This window comes from Papilio polytes, unplaced genomic scaffold (genome assembly GCF_000836215.1).
Source record: "Papilio polytes unplaced genomic scaffold, Ppol_1.0 DF823923.1, whole genome shotgun sequence".
In the NCBI taxonomy this organism is placed as follows: Eukaryota; Metazoa; Arthropoda; class Insecta; order Lepidoptera; family Papilionidae; genus Papilio; species Papilio polytes.
The window spans coordinates 5,945,985-5,958,318 of NW_013525281.1; the positions used below are offsets into that span (position 1 = coordinate 5,945,985).

A 12,334-nucleotide genomic window follows, 5' to 3' on the forward strand; every position below is an offset into this window, starting at 1 on the left:
TGTGGAAACAGAAGCCCTACCTCCTACCAAGTAAAATTCAAGTCTTTTATTTTGCAAAGTACACCGGCGATAGGTGTGCATCCTGCACAGTAATAAATAATTTGGATTAGTAACTACAGTCCAACTCGCATATAGAGGTTTTATACTTATTTAGGTTTGGTTGTATATTTAGCGTACTAAATAAGTCGAAGGGTCCTTAAGAAGTGAGAGTATGACTTCCTCCCGGCAACGCATTTTCCCTCTGGTAGTATGTCATTGGGCATTGGATATACATTTGTCTACCATATGCTCGTTTGTCACCTTCTTACCAACTTTAACAGTGCATAAGAAGGGTTGACAGGATTAGACTTTAAAATGTTACCACTGAACTTAAAAAATACTTTTTTTATACAATAAGGTGGCAAACGAGCAAGCGGCCACCTGAATCCGCCAAAATGGCGAAGCGACCGCTGCCCATAGACATCCGCAATTGCAGATACGTTGCCTACCCTTATCCGACGGAGGAGGAGACGCACATAAAGATTCCCCCCTCCTATGCATTTCCTCCATCGTCAAATCCACTTCCCTTCCCATCCTCTTATAAGAAAAGAGTGATAAAGAGAAAGGGACTTAAATTAGGCCTAAATAGTTTCTGTGTGTTATGTATATCAAAGCGTGATACCAGTAAACTAATAAACTACTCGAATTACTAATGATTCAGTAATTCCAGTTAATCCTATATCAAGTAATTATCTATGGTATTACAAGGTATCATTTCTGATACGAAGTTAATCATTTTTGATTTCCGATTGATAATTATGATAACTTTGCGTAACTTTCAAAGGGCTACTACTGTGGATAAGATTCCAAACTCTTATAATTATTTCACTTAGGTGGCTCAGTAGTTAAAGCACTTGACTTGTAATCTAATCTTGGGTTCGAATCTCGCTGTACCAATGTGATTTGCGATTTATCGTATTTCATATGTACATAAAATTATGTATGTGTTTTCCTTCACCGTACGAACGTCGGGTATTTACCCGGTGAAGGAAAACATCTTGATCCAACCTGCACACGTCAGCGAAGAAATACAAAGATATGTGTGAAGTCAACCCGCAGTGGGCTAGCGTAGTTGACTATGGCCTAGTCACCCTAACTTATAGACTCCGAGCCTCTCTGTGTGGACGTATAGTGAGCTGGTGATAATGATGAGTTACGAGTGTGTTAATACAAAATGAAAAGTAAGTAATTCAGAAACAAACCGTTTGGTAATCAGATGATTTTATAAAAATCCTATACAGTTTGGAAATTGGATTTTCTATTTAGTTTATTTCACTTATTGATATTGACGTTGACATATTTCATTAAATAATTCTTAAAATTAAGTACAGATAATAAATACAGACTTCAAGGTTCAAGGGGGATTCGAGTTAGAATTTTCAGATCATTTTCGCTATTATCCACACCGTATGTACACTAGATTGAAATAGAGTTTGTGTTGGAGTTTTTATATGTTTGTATACTGGCAGGCAACACTGTACACACAGAGGATGGTTTTTTAATATTAGAATAATATATTTTAAATTATAAAGAATTGTATATTTGATGTTCTATACATTGACTTCATATCACAGAGTTCTTTGTAACATACTGAAACATAGTAGGACTTATAGAAAAGATTTTGTATAAAATATGGTTTTGATATTATAAATATAATGATGATTAACTAGATGAAGAAAGTGTTTCCATAGCCCCACACCTCCAGAGCTCCGGACGGAGAAAAGTAACCGTCCAACAGTTTGGAAGCTTAGATACAGGTCGCATCGGTTTAGTTCAAACGTTGTTACATTTTGTATAAAGGAAGATAATCTCCTTTATATCAGTGCAATAAGGATGTCCTCTTCATTGAACGATAACCTCATTCGAATGAATCAATTGAACGATATCAATTGATTAAACTGAATATTATAAGTGATATTGTATCATTTTAATAATAAAGTTCCTATGTTAAATGACGAAGTATTTGTAGCAAATAGATGTAGTTCTTTCTTGCTAATATTAAACTAGCTGTTCCCGTGCGGCTTCATCCGCGTGGAATTCAGGACATCTTAGGCAACAAAGAAGTGTGTGTTTACGCTTAATTATAATAAGTATAGATTATTCTTGTAAAACTTCGTTTAATTTAGTTTTAGTTAAGTTAATACCTAAGACATTTTTCAATTTTTATAACAACTCTTTTTACGAACTCTTTTGACGGGAACAGCTAGTTTTGTATAAACCTAAGTTTTTCCTTGTACATATGCAACCAATTTAAATTCAAATATATTTCTTGGTCACACACTGGTGACTACGATTATAGCAATACGACTAACTTTAATAATTGTTATAAGTACGTACTAAAATATTGCGAAAAGAAACTTGATTCAACCAACACATTCTTTATTCTTTGTTACATACATACGATCATATTCTAAATGAACGAATTGGGTTCAGTCGGAACACGCCGTCTTGTATAGATTTAGTTTGATAAATCTTAGGGGCTCCCTTAGTGCTATAGTAAATATTCAAATAATTATTATCGATATCCATATGATAATGCCGTTGTTTCGTATCGTATTTAGCACAAAGTTCAGTCCAAGTCTAATCAGATTAACTATGCTATGATTAACGCTCCTCTCATAATCGGTGTCAACGGGCCACCTTCACTTTTACGAACAAGTGACATCAGCGTAGGTGGTACTTATGACGTCATAAGTATATGTAACTATCCTAATATTGTAAATGCGAAAGTTTGGATGGATGTTTGTTACTGGGTATCCAAATCCTGACAACGTATCATGGTGTTTTTCAAAGGTAATGTAGTTGTAGTTTTTTTAATTCTGCCCAATTTTGGTTATAAAATAATAATATAACACGTTAACTTGCGTATTGCAGTGAGTTTTCACTGCTTAAATATTTGTATAAAAATGATTCGAATTATTTCTGTATTTTCATTGTAAAACAAATATATTCAAAATTAGAATTTAATAGGCACTCGGCATAAAATAAGACAAGTTTTATATAAAAATGTTATTTGTAAAATAATAAATTATAAATGTAATAAATGTTTGATTTTCTAAAGCATTCAAAGTTGCCTAGTAATACATCCAGTCATTTTTTACTATCCGTACAAAAACTATTCGATCGGAGGTAATTTTACGGTAACCGATTTTAAATTGATAAGCAAGGTTACTTTTGTTAGATAACGAGATTTTGCGCAGTTAAATATTATGCATTCAAATAAAATTGTAAACAGTAGTTGTTTTTAATTCCGCGCGGACGAAGTCACGGACAAAAGCTAGTTTCTAATAAGGAAACTGGGTGGCATGTTTTTTGTAGATCGTTTGTAGTGTCAGCTGTCATTTAGCTGATTACTTAGTTTATTTTTTTAAACTACCTTATTTCAAACATTAAGGAATTATTAAATTGCATTTATAAATCATTGTTAAATATTACTAAATCAACGTAAAATATATATTAAATAAATCTTGAACATAAATACAGCACAGATTGTAACAAAACATGTTCATATTTTCGATACAAGGTCTTGTTTACCGCATAAATACAACACAATTGGCATCGTTCAACTGGTTATTAGTAAATAACTCATTAATATAACTATTATTAGCACATTAGAAACTCACCACAAAGTAGGACAAAGAAATCCAATGCTATCTTCCATATCAGTCTATCAACAGCCATAATTACAATAAACACAAATCACTTTTTATATTTACACACAAAATAATAAAACATTTATAAAATTGTCAACCGGTTTTATAAATAAACTAAACAAAAGACAGACAAGTCATTATTTAGGAAATATTTTAAATAATACGCGACAGTCTCACAAAACGTCGAAAAATAAATGATAAAGTCCTCTGATAAACTGAATAATCTGTGGTTCGAAGTTAGTCACACCTGCGTGTCGTCATAATGAGCAAATGTGCAGAGATTGACGCTAATTTCAATGATTCTAATGCTCTTATTAGCTTACTTTACAAGTAACATATTCTAAGTTCGTAACTTGATAACAAAAGCGACGGTGACAAAAATCGAGACAGGGGCGTTGAACGCTCAGTTGAGTCATTGCAAAAGTAAATATTGCATATTTACGCAACGTGTCTTGCTACTTTTGCAAAATTATATTTTGTTAGACTGCCATCTATTGGTAAAAGTAAGAAACGTTTTCAATTAAACTCAAATCCTTCACTACCCGATAAAAGATGGCGCTATAGTATAGATTTCATGACTGTTCAAAGTTTTATTTTTTATTGATAGATATCACCTATACGAAATCTATAATTAATAACTTTAAATGATAAATATATACATATGGCAATTATTGTTATAGGATAAATAAAAAGCAAGTAATTTCGAACAATTATTTATTATGCATTTAAAATTTTCTAACTATGACATAAAATATTAAAAATAAATAAACTGCCAAAATGAATATACAGGCAGTGCGAGTCATATAGACTTTTCTAGACTATGAATCTAAATATATTCTCTTAACAACTAACTGTGCTATCTACATAAATTATTTTGTGTATGTACATAAATAATTTGACAATGTAAAAGCAGATAATTCATATTTATAAATCTTTTTACTCCAATTTTAGTTTTAAAATCTTTGTGACGCGACAATAGCGCCACAGTTAACAATTAAAATATTCGATAGAAATCATTTTTTATTTATAGAAATGTGATGTCTAAATATCTTTAATTATATGTATAAATATATCTTATTTATTTGCAAGAAAAAATATAAACATGTGCATTTATACTACTAAATTTTAAAAATATACTTGCTATATTTTATTACACCGTTAATAATCTTCAAATACTTATACAATGGAGCAATTGTTGTAAAAAAAAAAACAAATTTTATTAGAAATTCATAACCAAAAAGCATGAACCGTTTTTGTACGTGGTTTTTAAAAACACTAAATTTTGGATGACGTTTAGAAAACAGCAAACATTTTAATATTGTAAAATCCATAAACAAGGTGTAACTTATAACTTAACTTAATTTTACATTTTTAATATAAATAATTTAGAACAAATTTACATTTTAGTTAATAATTAAACTACAAAGTTGTCGATTTGATTGCGTTATATTTTTAACTTCTATTCTAATAAGCTATATAATGTTTAAAGTTATTTTGAAATATATTCGTAGAATATAACGCAACAAAATCGATTAAAAATAGATTACATAGAATAGTTCATTATAACAGCACCTACGTACAATAAAATGCAAGCAAAGGGTATCACTAACATTCGTTAAAAAGTTTATGTAACGACATCAACAAAGTATTAGATCTGTGCAGCGCCCCTAACGGAATTAAATAGCACCAAAAAATCTCATACAAAGTCGATGACGTAACTTCTTTCTCGCAACTGTTACGCAAATTCGTGATATACCCCCAAAGCTTAACGATACTAAAACCTTATACTATACGAAATATTTCTTTATAAATAACAACTTTATATCACAGAATTAAAATACACCGCCTTTCAGTCTTCAAGACTTTAAAGGAGACGAAAAATATTAACTTTGACAAGTTGTCACAACGGATTTGACGATTTGACAGTGACATTTTGTCTATAAATAATTTTCTACTTTACATAGAAAAATGATCAAAGGTTGCGCCTGCGTTTGACAAGTTTTGACTTATTGCCATCCTTCTCATTTTCTTTGAAAGAAACAAAGACGGCAATATGTTCAAAGTGTCACGGCAATCGAATTCAATATATTTTTTTAATTGGATGAATGTGATGTGATGTGTAGGAAACAAACCTGCGGATGGATAATATCACTGATCTTTATAAATGGAAAGGTCAATGGCTTAAAATTATTATCCACTTCTTTACGATTTAAATTAGTTGGAATCATTACCATTGCTACCAATCAGCCATCAGTGGTAAAATGGCTAAAATTGAAAACGCACAAAATACCACGTTTTATAGCCTATCCATTTTTAGAGGTCAGTGAAAGCAGGGTTTAACTATTTACTAGAACTATAGACTAACATAAAATGCGAGGATATATCCCTTCGAGTAGAAAGCTGTATTTAATATTACGTATTTGATCTATTTCTATTATTATGTTGATTATGGAGTAAAATATATTTAAATGCGATTACTGAAGGGTACTTAAGGAGGGATGAATCGCATGTTACAAGGAGAACGTTAGTAATAAGTGTGGAAGGATATATCAGTAGAGGTAGACGTAGAAAGAGATGGATGGATTGTGTGAAAGGTGACATGATCTTGATGACGTATGATAGAGTTATGTGGAGGACAGAAATCTATCGCGCCGACTCTACGGGAGTAGGATAGGGAGGAAGATGATGCTGAAGAGTACTTAAAAGGGTAATTATTAAAGTTACAGAGTTACAAATATAAATAAAAATTAATAAATATTTGTTGAAATGTTTTATATAAGCTATATAATGTATTTGTAAAATTAAAACTAATTGAAGCTAATAATTATTATTAATAAAATAAAAATATAAGTCTTGTAATAAAAGTGCAAAGTTATTTAAATATTAACTATTACATTTAATGCATTGACGGTGTATTTAATAATGTACGATTTAAGCGTGGGTTTCCACTGCTGGAATGCGTCTTTTGTACAGACTTTTCGTCAGTGGAAATTCACGCTTATTTATGTTATCGGCCTTACATTTAAATAAATAAATTATACATTGCACGTTTTTATGTGAGAAATCATTTACATAAGTAAATTATTTACATTATTAAATGTCTATTTAGAAAAGAATAAGTAGATATAGATTTTTGTACAATTTAAGTTTCATGTGATTTTTCTACCACTAGATGGCAGTGTTATTAAAAATATTATTTTTAATTAAAATACTTGTTAGATATTAAAATTAGAAACATTTATTCTAGCTGCTATATAGTGCATCTAAATAAACAAATATATTCTGTGACATTTTTTTTCACAACCATTCATTCAACAATTATTGACATAGTGAGCTGCGTTGGCTGATTAATTGTGTTTTCACTGCAGAAACATTTGTCACAAAACATTATCCTTACAAGTAATAAACTTTTAATTCAATTTCAATAAATTTTGGCGTCAAAATGTCTTTAAGCCCTAAAAGGTATAGTATCCATATTTATCTACCAACTAACTTTTGTATATATTTGCAGAATATATGGAATAGGCTCACACTCACTAAGAGAAAACACTAGAGGACATCGAATGTGGGATCACCTAAACGAAGATACACCGGAAGACCAAAGTAACAAGAGCCGCGCACTCACACACACAAAGGTCCGACTTATCTGTCCTGTATTTCGACGTACTCGTGCGATATCCACGAGACGTTGGGCGGGTGTCAGGGCTCATCTTCCACTGGCTGCTCCTCGTCCGCCAGTCAGACGGGCCAGCCGGCTGCGCGCGCGTTGCCGTTGCCGTGCAATTCGTTGCTGTGCACGTTCGTTTGACGCCTCGATGTCTTACGTAGATCGGATATGAACGCGTACTGTGGACGGAAATGAACTTTATTGTGTGTGCTGTAGAGTTTAATTTTGCTTCAGTAGACTTTGATGTTAGCTCAAAGGGTATAGACATAGTATTCGTTTAGAACCGTAAGATGGCAGTTCTATAAATTCAAATATAAAAAACTTCTTGTAGCCTTATCAAAATATTATTACTTAATTTATCATATTAATAGAATAGAATATATTAAAGAAGTACTGTGTTAAATTAAAATTCGCTGAATTAATAAAAAAATCTATTTTACGGAACAAATGTAACAAGAACCTATAATCAATATAATACGATTGGCCGAGTACTTTCTCGTACCAAATATGGTCGACATGGGTTATCAAGCAAACTGCAGAAATTCAGTTACTCCTATAATTTATGCGTGGCTACTGACCGAATATGGCTGCGGCTGGTTATCGATAAACTGATTACTTAAATTATAACGTTCTACATGAGGAATAACAAACAAGGAAAAAATTACGACCTGGTATATTTCATACCAGGTATATTTCATTTTCTTCATCTTTCATTTCCTGTATATTTCACTACCAAGAAGTAAAGTTATAATTTCTGATAAAAAAAATGGTAAGTCGTTGATACGATATTAAACATGATGGAACATAGCTTATTAAAAATAAATTTTTCTTAATTTAAAATACCAGGAGAGCATAAATGACACACGCAAACCCAGATAGAAGCTGGCGCCTACAGAATCTTTTCCGTTGAACTATATCATGAAGTACCAGGCGATCATAAGCTATAAAAGCTGACACAGAACTCACCACAACGACAGCATAGATAAGACCAATACTGAAGCCGGCGAGCACATCGCTCCAGTGATGCTTGTAGTCGGACACGCGCGTCATCACAGTGTACCAGGCCATCATGAGTAGCAGGAACTGAACGCTGTGTCGTAGCAGCTTAGAGCCACGCCACGTAAAGCGCTTTTGCAGGTATATCTGAAATGTAATTGATGTGACGTATTGATAACATAGATTGCATGCATATAATCAGAAATAGTATAGACGATTTCTAATCTCCTGGTAGAGCCCTACTAGTTCGGATCTATACAATTTGAACATAAGATTGGACTTGAAATGGTCTCCGTACATTTTAATAGGCTTCGATTATAAACGTCAAATAAAACATCGTATGAATAATCGATACTAAGTTTAATGATAGTCCATCGTCGGCGCTGTCAACACAAAACATCGAGTGGACATTAGCATAATGGATGTCCAATCTGCATATGCATGGCTGCATAACTTACGGCTCCGGTCGCTTTTATCACAATCTGGATAACAAGAGATAGCTAGTACATTGACAATAAATCAAGCGAGTACAGGATACGAATGAAATACCATGTTTCATTAAGAAGATATGCCTTTTACAGAAGTTGGACACTCTTCATTACGTATTGAAGTTTTTAGAGGCAGTAGGATTGGAAGACATTTGCATACAGATAGGTACAAGTTGAATTTGAACGTTACGATCTCCAAGTGTTTTGGTTTTGATCGTTGGATAGATGGAATGATGAATGTTTGTTGGAGTTTGTAGTCTTACGGCTGGACAGATCTGAATGAAATTTGGTATAGATGTAGAACATAGTCTGGAAGAACACATAGGCTACTTTTGTTGTTTCTTTAGTTCCACGTGGACGGGGTCGCGGGCGAAGACTAGTAAAATTAATAAGTACGAAGGAAAAGAATGGTAATGAAAGACACAGATAGTCTCATTACTGACTTGTAACAAAGTAAACTTACCGCGAAATAAATCATGGTATACGCAGAGAAAGAAGAATGTCCACTTGGGAAGGAGAGTCGCATCTCCTTCAGCAGCTTAGAGTCCCTTTCCTGACACGTGAAGGTCTCTATGTATCGCCATTTGTTCTCTGGCAGTGTACAGTCGATGTCAGGATTGCAGACCTGGGAGAAAAGAGAAAATATAATAATATATCTAGTCAAAGTAACGCATATTTATAAATAGTTTAAAGAGAACAATTGTGCTATTAAATGATAAACAGTCTAACATGTCTATTGGCATTTACATTTTATCTTTGAGTTTGTTTATGCTGTAAACATAATGTATAGAACTGATTTGAGTTTTATTTTATGCTCAACAAAGATATTTGTGAGACCTATTTTGTTACGATATCAAAACATAAATTCTAATAAAATACAATTGAAGAGACATCTCCCAAGTTTCATTAAATATCCGGGCATTAGAACACGTCGCTTCACACCTCGTCTTCAAGTCCATTATGCAAATGCGTTAGATAAACGCAAATAACTCGCGGTACTTCGTGCAACCGTGAGACTGATGGATCGCCTCAAGCGAAATAATTATCCATTACAATTTGCTCCGGACCGGACGAGCAATAAATTGAGAGCCAATTAATATTTTCTTACTAAAAACAGTCGTTATCGAATGACTTGTTTACAGTTTTTAAACGATTTTCGGTGGAATTTATAAATTGCTTTACTAAAGTGGTTCAATTTTCATTTTTTTTATATCTCAGAGTAGTTAAAACCGATATTCTGGTATTCAAGGTTGTGGGAGTCCGGACATAGTACACAGAGTCTCCTATTGTCACATGAATTTTGTCATATGAAAGTTATATTAAAAAAGAAAATTAACCAACCTTGGCTATCTTCATCTAAATAGAAAACTCTTCTAGCAAGTTATGTTAACCATTGCAGTAAAGTTTAATCTGATCTCGCCGTAAGCTTATTAATAGTTAGTTTGTTTGCTTTTCGCTCGACTATGTTATTATGCTGCGATAACTTGGCATGCTTTTTTGCTTCAGCACGTCAATCATCCAATCAAGCGGTGGCGTTGCCTGACTTGCGAAAACAAGTTATACGTAGCTTGAAGGGTGACAAGGATTATAGGACTTAATAAAGGAGAAGAATTTTTTCTTAACACTAAAAGCCGTTAAAAAGAGACTTGTTGAGAATTTCCTTTGCAATTGACTTATCTAAGTATTTACCATTATTTAAAAAAACAGCATTTTCTTTTCTATTTTGTATTTCACTATGGCATAATATGTTCACTGGCGTCAATTAAATTTTTAAGCATCGAAAATTCCAATTGATCCTCGCTATTTATCAAAATATGGTCACCCGAGCTATAGTCGATAATTGTACATTATACAAGGCCTCCGTGCAAAATTGGCTGCCCTAACGACCTGTTGCATTTATAAAATGGTAAAATATTTATTTTTCGCGTTTTGCATACTAAAGGTACTCAGTAATTTAGTGATTATAAGACTCGGAAACTTGTTCGCTGAAAGGTTAAGGTAATTAAGAATAACGAGAGAAAATATATAATTATATCCTGACATATAAAACGTACAAAAGTGTATTCACGCACTATTTTACCCTATCTTCATTAAAATAGTAGCAAAATTAGAGTAAACATATCAATCTTTTTTCGTAGTACATTCTTAATGGAATATAAATAAAATAGTATAACATTTTAACTTCTATCTTACTAATAAAAATATTATAAATGTGAAAGTTTAGATGGATGGATGTTTGTTAGAGCTTGTAGCCTGAACGGCTGAACGGATTTCGATGAATTTTTGCATAGATGTAGTAGATAGTCTGGAAAAACATATAGGCTATTCACTTTTATTTTTTTTCAATTCCACACAGACGGAGTCGCAGACAAAAGCTAGTAAATATTTGAACCATTCTTCAATAGTGCAATAAAGTTTGTATATAAATAGTTTTATTCAGTTTTAATGTGAAAGTTAACATAATAGACAATCACAATAATACATTTAAAAACAACATATTTGCAGGAATGCCTTTTAGTCGGCAATCGGAATAATCGTTATTAAACGCCATAGCATTGGAATAACATCTTTACGTCGCCGTACCTTGTCTCATTAATGCAACATTTTATAGTCGCTAAGAACCTCGGTTTACTTAACTTGATAACTTAAGATAAATTCATATTTGTAGCAATTTCCGAGCTCGACAGTAATATTTAGCTGAATAAGGGCCTATCCCACCAAATTGTAATTTGTCTGATAACAATCAAACATTTAAAATATGTGATGGGAATATCGGATTTTTTCCCTTATCTGACTGTGACGTCATTTTTAGCTATCTAAGCCTCATCAGATATTGGGACAGGTCCTTAATCTTTCAATGTAATATCTCCTTTGTCTGTTAAATTTCCGTTGTCAATAAATACACAATTTCAATAAAAAAAGCTCTAATGTTCTTACAAATAGGGTTGGCACTAGACATGTTAATTTGATCAGATATATTACCGTTAACGAAACTTTCAAATTTTATTTTTCGGTTTGGGCTCAAGTTTTAAACCCGATTTTTGTAATAACTCAGGTTACCTCTAATCGGGAGCTTAATTTAGGCGTAAGTAACGTCGAAACATAATAATAAATACGTCCTAAAGGCTTAAAACATGGATATTTAAAGACGTTAAAAGATAATTTGGACGAAATATATTTTAGAGCCCAAGATTTATTACTTTATTATAACTAACGACAGACTCAAATCAGTACGTTGTAATTTTTAAATAATTATTATGTAGTATACGAAAAGGTTTCAACTCCTGTAAAAATCATATACAGTCATAAATTAAATGGACTTTATTACACTAAAAATAAGTCTCAAAATCGTTAAAATATTACCAAAAGTAGAACAGCGAAGTCGCTCAAACATTCGACAGGGCGTCCGATCACCCACATAGATAGCGTTAATATGAAAAAAGTGCGGTTTAAAATTCAAGTGGGCGCGTGGAGTTTATTGGCCATCGCTC

At 32.5% G+C, this 12,334-nt stretch overlaps 2 protein-coding genes across 2 annotated transcripts in view; both read right to left on the minus strand.

Annotated features, from left to right (window-relative positions):
* LOC106102528 (putative phosphatidate phosphatase) overlaps nucleotides 1–4,098 on the minus strand; it is a 13,878-nt gene extending 9,780 nt beyond the window's left edge. The window contains exon 1 of the mRNA XM_013282039.1: nucleotides 3,663–4,098. Within this exon, the coding sequence (XP_013137493.1) occupies nucleotides 3,663–3,720 (58 nt within the window). The 5' untranslated portion in view covers nucleotides 3,721–4,098. The remainder of the gene's footprint in view (nucleotides 1–3,662) is intronic.
* Nucleotides 4,099–6,545: 2,447 nt separating this feature from the next.
* Nucleotides 6,546–12,334, minus strand: part of LOC106102568 (putative phosphatidate phosphatase) — a 58,590-nt gene continuing 52,801 nt past the window's right edge. The window contains exons 4-6 of the mRNA XM_013282089.1: nucleotides 9,307–9,468; nucleotides 8,326–8,502; nucleotides 6,546–7,538 (exon numbers count right to left, since the gene is read on the minus strand). Of these exons, the coding sequence (XP_013137543.1) occupies nucleotides 7,431–7,538; nucleotides 8,326–8,502; nucleotides 9,307–9,468 (447 nt within the window). The 3' untranslated portion in view covers nucleotides 6,546–7,430. The remainder of the gene's footprint in view (nucleotides 7,539–8,325; nucleotides 8,503–9,306; nucleotides 9,469–12,334) is intronic.